This window comes from Cebus imitator, unplaced genomic scaffold (genome assembly GCF_001604975.1).
Source record: "Cebus imitator isolate Cc_AM_T3 unplaced genomic scaffold, Cebus_imitator-1.0 Scaffold140, whole genome shotgun sequence".
NCBI classification, from domain to species: domain Eukaryota; kingdom Metazoa; phylum Chordata; class Mammalia; order Primates; family Cebidae; genus Cebus; species Cebus imitator.
In genome coordinates, this window is record NW_016107455.1 from 484,071 (window position 1) to 493,150 (window position 9,080).

At 50.7% G+C, this 9,080-nt stretch overlaps 1 protein-coding gene across 1 annotated transcript; it reads left to right on the forward strand.

Moving 5' to 3' along the window:
* The first annotated feature begins 300 nt into the window (after positions 1-300).
* Positions 301-6,625, forward strand: ERAL1 (Era like 12S mitochondrial rRNA chaperone 1). The gene is made up of 10 exons (XM_017542126.2): positions 301-656; positions 2,199-2,326; positions 2,439-2,516; positions 3,500-3,546; positions 3,707-3,768; positions 3,938-4,050; positions 4,140-4,388; positions 4,528-4,677; positions 4,768-4,848; positions 6,003-6,625. Exons 1-10 carry the CDS (start codon positions 374-376, stop codon positions 6,123-6,125), a joined length of 1,314 nt encoding a protein of 437 aa, XP_017397615.1. The 5' UTR covers positions 301-373; the 3' UTR covers positions 6,126-6,625.
* The last annotated feature ends 2,455 nt before the right edge of the window (positions 6,626-9,080 follow it).

Here is a 9,080-nt window from a genome sequence, read left to right on the forward strand (position 1 = left end):
TTGCCCAGGCTGGTCTCGAACTCCTCACCTCGTGATCTGCCCGCCCCGGCCTCCCAAAGTGTTGGGATTACAAGCATGAGACACCGCGCCCGGCCCCCTGAAAGACCTTTCACAAAACTTTGACAGAAGAAAAAAATACGTTGTGTATAGCAGTCCAAAACAACCGTCAAGCTTGGACAGCCTCTAAATACACATTTTCCCCCTTCCTTGTTCTCGGGCAGTCTCCAGAGCGGTGCTTCCCGCCGCCCACATCCCATGCGTCTCTGCTCTCGGTTTGGGCCGACCTACCTCTGTCCTACTCCCTGGTTCGTCAGCCGCTCTGTTCAATCGTGAGAGCGCTCCTGGTCGGTTCCCGGAGTGCCTTGCGGCTGTAATGGCTGCCCCCAGCTGGCGCGGGGCTGGGCTTGTTCAAGCGGTGTTCAGGGTCTGGCAGGTGGGCCCTCATGTCGCGAGGGAGCGGGTGATCTCTTTCCCCTCACTCTTAGGCTGTCAACGGAGGTGCGTGTCCTGCGTCGTGGGCTCCGCTTTCTCTGGTCCCCGCCTGGCCTCGGCTTCTCGCAGTCATGGCCAGGACTCTGCCCTGGCCCACTTCCTTGGATTCCCTCAGCCTGACAGCTCGGTGACTCCTTGCGCCCCTGCGGTGTCCATGCACAGAGGTAAAGAGCCCTGATAGGTTTCCGCGGAACTGTCACGTTTTTAGCACTGAAAGCTTTCTGGGGATATCGCATTTGATCCTATTTTATAGAAAACGATTTTGAGGCCCTGACAGGGATGAGCAGTGAAGAATCTCACAAGAGAGAAATAACAGTTTGAGTGGAAGAAGGAACCGATCTGGTCGCAACCAGAGACGCCCACTAAAGAGCATAAGATTGAAGGGCCACAGACAAAGCAGAACTATGGCCCTGCACCCTGACATGGGAAGCAAATTTGATCCAATAATGCATGTTGGGCCTCATCTACTTGTCATGACACAGTTACACCTGGAAAATAGCACACTTTATACTTCAAACAGAGTCCGGTATGGAGGCTGGACACAAACTGGTCATTGCAAAATGGTGTCATAAGGAGATAATATAAAGAGACTGGGCCCTGGCCATGCGAGGTGGCTCACGCCTGTAATCCCAGCACTTTGGGAGATCGCGCCATTGCACTCCAGCCTGGGCAACAAGAGCGAAACTCCGTCACAAAAAAAAAAAAAAAAAAAGACTGAGCCCTCTCCCTTTTTGACCCCTAGCCCTTCCTCCTGTCTCTCTTGCAGAAAAACAAAAGACTGGGAAAGCTTGCAGAGCCTTCATAGCACCCTTAGTAGGGTGAGAGAATGAGAGCTGAGGAAATATCTGGCTTTGTGTAATCCAGCTTACTTTCATGCACGTACACTTCTCAGGCACAGCTACACATTATAATTACATACAGTACTTGAGTATTAAGTGCCAGGCATTGTGCTGAGTTGTTTTACACAATTGATAGTCATCAAAAAAAATTATAAGCTGGTGGGCTGGGTGAGATGGCTCATGCCTGTAATCCCAGCACTTTGGGAGGCCGAGGTGGGCAGATCATGAGGTCAGGAGCTCAAGACCAACCTGGCCAACATAGTGAAACCCCGTCTCTACTAAAAATACAAAAAATGGCTAGGCGTGGTGGCTCATGCCTGTAATCCCGGCACTTTGGAAGATTGAGGCGGGTGGATCACCTGAGGTCAGGGGTTCAAGACCATCCTGGCCAACATGGTGAAAACTTGTCTTAAAAAAAAATACAAAAAATTAGCCAGGCATGGTGGTGGGCACCTGCAATACCAGCTACTCGGGAGGCTGAGGCAGGAGAATTGCTTGAACCCAGGAGGCAGAGGTTGCAGTGAGCAGAGATTGTGCCACTGCACTCCAGCCTGGGTGACAGTGTGAGACTCCATCTCCAAAAACATTTTAAAAATTTTAAAAAGCTGGTAAATAGGTACCATCAATATCAACTTGATTTTACATATAAGAAAACTGAAGGGCTCAGAGAGTTACTTTAGAGGGAGGGAGGAAGGGAGGAAAGAAAAAAAGAAAAAATATATATTTTAAAGAGAGTTACTTTATAAATTAATGTAAATTAAGGGCAGGGCCAAAGAAAGTGTCACCCTTTGTGGGTGGGCAGGAACAAGCACTTGATGGGAAATCCAGATTCCACTATGTCTCATACCTCTTCCCACTTGCATATAGATGAGCAGGATCTCCTCTTGGTTCATCACCCTGATATGCCTGAGAATCCCCGGGTCCTACGAGTGGTCCTCCTGGGAGCCCCAAATGCAGGGAAGTCAACACTCTCCAACCAGCTACTGGGCCGAAAGGTATGCTACACCCTTGACTCTCCTACCCTTTTTATCTTTTACTTCTTGCCATGTCTTCAAGGATGGTCTTGGAGGGATCTGGGACCTCATTGGGATTCCTTTGCCCTGGCAGGTGTTCCCTGTTTCCAAGAAGGTGCATACCACTCGCTGCCAAGCTCTGGGGGTCATCACAGAGAAGGAGACCCAGGTGGTGGGTACCTACAAAGGGAGTCCTTGAAACAGGACAGGGTGACGCTGAGAGGGTCTCCCTTACCATCAACCTTGAAGAAAAGGATGCTTACGTTCATTTATCTGAGGAAATGGAGTTTCTTCTTCCTTTAGGCATGATGCAGTTCTGTCTACTTTCCCCTATTCTGGCATCTAGTCAGAAAGATTTTATTTTCTCTTTACTGCTTCCTAATCTTTCATATATTCACAGGTATCATTTTACTCCCAGATCCCATCTAGAATTAAAACTAAGCAGAATGGTAAAATCCTAAAGTCAGCCCAGGCACGGTGGCTCACGTCCATAATCCCAGCACTTTGGGAGGCCGAAGCAGACAGATGAGGTCAAGAGTTTGAGATCAGCCTGGCCAACATGGCAAAACTCTGTTTCTACTAAAAAAAATACAAAAATTAGCCAGGTGTGGTGGCACACACCTGTAATCCCAGCTACTTGGGAGGTTGAGGCAGGAGAATTGCCTGAACGTGGGAGGCAGAGGTTGCAGTGAGCCAAGATGGCACCACTGCACTCCAGCCTGGACCACAGAGTGAGACTGTCTCAAAAAAAAAAAACCTGGCTGGGTACAGTGGCTCACGCCTGTAATCCCAGCCCTTTGGGAGGCCCAGGCAGGTGGATCATGAGGTCAGGAGATTGAGACCAGCCTGGCCAACTAAAAATACAAAAATTAGCTGAGACTGATGGCTGGTACCTGTAATCCCAGCTACTCAGGAGGCTGAGGCAGGTGAATCACTTGAACCCAAGAGGTGGAGGTTGCAGTGAGCCAAGATTGTGCCACTGCACTCCAGCCTGGTGGCAGAGTGAGACTCTGTCTAAAAAAAACCTAAAGTCAGTAACAGCTTGGCTGAGAAGGGAGGGAGGGCAGGCTCCTGACATCATGGGTGGCCTCTCTGTCACTTCCCAGTAATAATCTTTTCTCCTGGGGTCTGGGTATCTCACTTTCCTGATTTTAGATTCTACTTGACACACCTGGCATTATCAGTCCTGTTAAACAGAAGAGGTAATGGCTGTGGAATCAGAGGGTGGATGGGGGGAGGTACTGAAAGAGGGTGGGGAAATTCCATCATAGGGGCTGGAAAACTCCTTTACCATCCCACATCCCTTGTCAGAAATGCCTAAGTCACAAGGTCCTTCTTGACTGATGTTTGTCTGTTCCTCAGGCACCATCTGGAGCTCTCTTTGTTGGAAGATCCATGGAAGAGCATGGAATCTGCTGATCTTGGTTAGGTTCAGGATGGGAATCTTAAGCCCAGTTTACAGGGGTTATGGCCTTTCATTCCCGGTAGTTTGGGGGGCAAAAGCAAGAGCTCATATCATGGAAGTTTTTGTCAGGGTGGGAGGAATAAGAGTGACCATTTTCTCATCCTTCTTCCTGCCTTGCCAACTTCCAGTTGTGGTTCTTGTGGATGTCTCAGACAAGTGGACTCGGAACCAGCTCAACCCCCAGTTGCTCAGGTGTTTGACTAAGTTCTCCCAGGTCCCTAGTATCCTGGTCATGAACAAGGTGAGCACTACCCACCTGAGAAGGAGGTCTATTTCCCTCTAAGTCCCCTATCTCTGACTACACACCCTTTACCTGTCCCCCATGTCCAGGTAGATTGTCTGAAGCAGAAGTCAGTTCTCCTGGAGCTCACGGCAGCCCTCACTGAAGGTGTGGTCAATGGCAAAAAGCTCAAGATGAGGGACGCCTTCCACTCACACCCTGGCACCCATTGCCCCAGCCCAGCAGTTAAGGATCCAAACACACAATCTGTGGGAAGCCCTCAGAGGACTGGCTGGCCCCACTTCCAGGAGATCTTCATGTTGTCAGCCCTAAGCCAGGAGGATGTGCAAACCCTAAAGGTCAGTTAGTTTTGGCTGTAGCATGGCCCTTGGTTTCTACCATATGAAGACAGCCCTCAGATTTCTTCCTGGAAGCAAAAGTGAGTAGAAAAGTCCTCATTGGGACTAAGATGCCCATCTAGTCCCTCTGTTCCCACAGAAATACCTCCTAGCACGGGCCCAGCCAGGGCCCTGGGAGTATCACAGTGAAGTCCTTACTAACCAGACACCAGAAGAGATCTGTGCCAACATCATCCGAGAGAAGCTTCTAGAGTACCTGCCCCAGGAGGTGCCTTACAATGTGCAGCAGGTACAGAGTGAAGGGTTCTGGGATCTCTCTACCAGGCACACACCTATACCCAGGGGTATGACTGACTAATCACGTTGTCTTCCTGTATAGAAGACGGTAGTGTGGGAGGAAGGACCAAGCGGGGAGCTGGTTATCCAACAGAAGCTTCTGGTGCCCAAAGAATCTTATATGGTAAGTGAGACTAGGCTCAGAGGAGAGATCAAGGCTGTGTTAGACAGGAGTTCTTCCCCTTGCTTGTGAGCCCTGAGAGCAGGACCATGTCCTTCTCTCTTTTTTCCTTTTTCTTTTCTTTTTTTTTTTTTTTGAGACAGAGTCTTGCTCTGTCACCTAGGCTGGAGTGCAGTGGTGCGATCACAGCTCACTGCAGCCTTGACTTCCCAGGATCAAGCAATCCTCCCACCTCAGCCCCCTGAGGAGCTGGGAGCAGCTAATTTTTTTTTTTTTTTTTTTGAGACGGAGTGCTGAGGCTGGAGTGCAATGGCGTGATCTTGGCTCACCACAACCTCCACCTCCCAAGTTCAAATGATTCTCCTGCCTTAGCCTCCTCAGTAAGTGGGATTACAGGCATGTGCCACCACACCTGGCTAATTTTGTATTTTTAGTAGAGATGAGGTTTCACCATGTTGGTCAGGCTGGTCTCGAACTCCTGACCTCAGGTGATCTGCCCACCCCGGCCTCCCAAAGTGCTGGGATTACAGGCGTGAGCCATCATGCCCGGCCTCTTTTTTAAATTTTTTTTTTTTTTGTGACAGGGTCTCACTCTGTCACCCATGCTGGAGTACAGTTGCACGATCTCAGCTCACTGCAACCTCTCTGCCTCCCGGGTTCAATCAGTTCTCTTGCCTCAGCCTCCCAAGTAGCTGAGATTACAGGCACCTGCCACCATGTCCAGCTAATGTTTTGTATTTTTAGTAGAGATGGGGTTTCACCATGTTGGCCAAGCTGGTCTCTAACTTCTGATCTCAAGTGATCTGCCCGCCTCGGCCTCCCAAAGTGCTGGGATTGGCCGGGCACGGTGGCTCACACCTGTAATCCCAGCACTTTGGGAGGCCGAGCTGGGTGGATCACGAGGTCAAGAGATCGAGACCATCCTGGCCAGCATGGTGAAACCCCGTCTCTAAAAGAAAAAAAAAAGTGCTGGGACTACAGGCATGAGCCACCGTACCCAGCCACCCTCTCTTTTTTTTAAAGAGGGGTCACACTGTTACCCAGGCTGCACTCAAACTCCTGGGCTCAAAGGATCCTCCCACCTCAGCCTCCTGAGTGGCTGGGTCTACAGGCATGTGCCATCATTCCTGGTTTCCTTCTCTTTCACATACCCTCAGAGGCTCCTGATTGGTCCGAAGGGCCACATGATCTCCCAGATTGCACAGGAGGCAAGCCGCGACCTCATGAACATCTTCCTCTGTGATGTTGACATCCACCTCTCTGTGAAGCTCCTCAACTGACCACCTTCTACTGACCCTCCCAGGGCATCCCAGCTCAAGCTGCTGGCAGGAACTGACCAGATCGGTCCTTGGCAGGGAACCCTCCAGGAACTAGTGAGGGACATGAACACTGACTGGCTGCCAGCTGGAGTGGCCCTACTGAGTCTGCACAGTCCCTGCCCAGCTCTATTTCCCGTTGGAAGAAGGAACCTGCCTTAGCTCAGTTCCCAGGTGGTTCCTCTGCCTGGGGCCACAGCTACAGAAGATGGCCTATTGGTGGGAGCAGTGTCACCTTGCCTCCAGCTGGCTTTGGGCCCAGAGTTTCTCCCTGAGCCCTTCTTGTGAACAGGGAGATCTTTCTCCACCCCTGCTTCTTTCACCTTAAACTTGCGTATGGACTTGAGTCTCCTGAGTGAGGTAGCGCCTCCCATCTGCTCCCCAATTCTTGATCTGTCCCACCCCATCCCTCTCCCCACATCTTGGATACTAATAAAGTTAAAAGACAAGCATTCTGGTTCTCATCTTTATTCCTTTTATTTTATTTCTTTATTTTTATTTTTTAATATTAGAGACTGAGTCTCACTATGTTTCCTAGGCTAGTCTCAAACTCCTGGGCTCCAGAAATCCTCCTGCCTTGGCCTCTGAAAGTGGTGGGATTACAGGCGTGAGCCATCGTGCCTGGACTTATCTTTATTTCTTTACAACAGGAGAGAGAAAATGTATGTATTCCCTCCACACCCCCCCCATTCCACGCCCCCACCCCTGCCTTGTTTTAGCTGGAGTCTCCCAGTAGTCTGCTCCAGGGTCCTGAGTTCTCTTCTTGCACGTTTTCTGGGTACAGCAAGAGAACCGTTACCATTACTAAACTCAGTAATGGTAACGGTTTCCTTGCCATTCCCAAGTGCCCTGGCAGTCGGCAGGCTGTGATAGGCTTAGCAGAGAGCTTCCTGGGCTTGCAGCATCTCTCCTGCCCTCCTTGTCAGGCCCCAGAGCTGGGGGTGCCCGGACTAGTACATCATCTATACTGTAGTGTCTCATCGCAAACTTACAGTATATGATGATATCCCAGCCAGGGCCCCATCGAGGGCACAGGAAGCATGGCTTGGAAAACTCTGTGGGCTTGGGGCAGGACAGGACAGGTCAGGGCTGAACACACACAACTCCACAGTCCCTGCTCTACAGCTCCCTTCCCAGGCCAGTGTCTCCTTGATTCTGTGATCAGGCACAGCCCAGGTGGGTTATGGGAAGGGGACTGGAGCTAGGGTCTGTTGAGATCTCTTGGGGACCCAGGGCCAGTGTTAAACCAGCCAGAGATGGCATAATGATGCAGAAGGTTCCCTCTGTTCAGACCAACAAGCAGATAGGCAGATAGACCCAGAGAAGGTGCACTTACCTGGAGCTGGAGCTGGAGCTGGAGCTGCAGGCTGAGGAGGCCTTTAGATGCAGGGAGGATCTGTCCCTCCTCTTCCTCAAGCTGCTTGCCTTTTAACATACCAGTCCCTCCCCTGGGTGGGGCACTTTTCCTGGCCCTGCCTCTTAACCCTTGCCCTACTAGAATCCATGAAAGAAGGGTCACTGGCCTCTCTCCCTAGTAGGCCTTTTTTCATATACTCTTTCATGGACCACATTAAGCCTGAGGTTCACCCTTCACTCCCATCCCCAAGAAGCTGATTATCTCGGCTGGGCAGGGAAGGGAAGGAGAAAGAACGGCCTCATCCCATTCATCAGGGCTTAAATGCTGGCCAGATCCCTAGTGGAAAGTTTTTAGTTTTTGCTTTTTTTGTTTTTGTTTTGCAGTGATGGTGGGCAATGTTAGTTGAATCTCTCTATATAGGGCAGGAAGGGTCCTGGCAGCTGGATCTGTCTGGCGGGTGAGCTCACACTACCCCTCAGCCTAAATTTCTGTTCCCAGGCCCTGTCCCTATGTTTATCATGAGCCCAAGGAGGCCAGACCTAGAGAGGCAGAGAGACTCCTTGCCTACCACTGCCCTGGCAAGGTCCTCTGCGTCAGGGGTGCTCTACTGGGAGATTTGAGAGTAGCTGAATCCCCAGCTCTTGTGGGCCTGTTCTTCAACGCTCAAGGCACTTCCAGTGAGAGCCTAGCACTGTTTGATTCTTTGCCTCTGGGGCAGGGGAGAGGCTCTTCAAAGCAGGGCCTCCGCTGTTTAGAATCCCCATTCCGGGGGACAGTCCCTTCCCTCTTCCCTACCCCAGACAGTCTGGTCTGTGTGCTAGGAGGCAGTTATACCAACCTGTTCTGGGTCCTATGGAGGTGTTCTATTTCCTGTGGCCACAGCATGTTGGCACATGTTCTACCTTCTGCTTTGCATGGTCTTCCCTCCTTTCTTGTCTAGTTAGCTCCTGACCCCTCTTCACATCTCTTTTTTTTTCCCCTCCTTTCTTTGAGACAAATATCACTCTGTCACCCAGGCTAGAGTGCAGTGATCACGGCTCACTGCAGCCTGGACCTCCTGGGCTCGGGTGACCCTCTCACCTCAAACCTCCAAAATAGCTGGGACTACAGGCATGTGCCACCATACCTGGCTAGTTTTTGTATTTTTAGTGGAGATGGGGTTTCGCCATGTTGCCTAGGCTGCTCTTAAACTCCTGGGCTCAGGAGATCTGCCTGCATCAGCCTCCCAGAGTGCTGGGATTACAGGCATGAGCCACCAGGCCAGCCTCCATCTTCATGTCTCTAAGTGTGACTTCTGCAGGGAAGTCTTCCCAGACTATTTAAGTCCCCTGATAGGGGCTTATTTATTTGCGTGATATTCACATTAGGTAAATAACCATGGGGGTCTGTTTATTGACTGATGTACTTCTATCACATAATCAGCAACTAAATAAATGTTCCAGCCTACATCAAGCTTAGCCTAATGTAATGTGGCGGAGGAGAGAGACCTTGGCCTGAGGAGGCAGACGGCAAAGCTGTGGCTCTCTCCGGCAAGCCATTTTCTCTCTGGGACCCTCCCTATT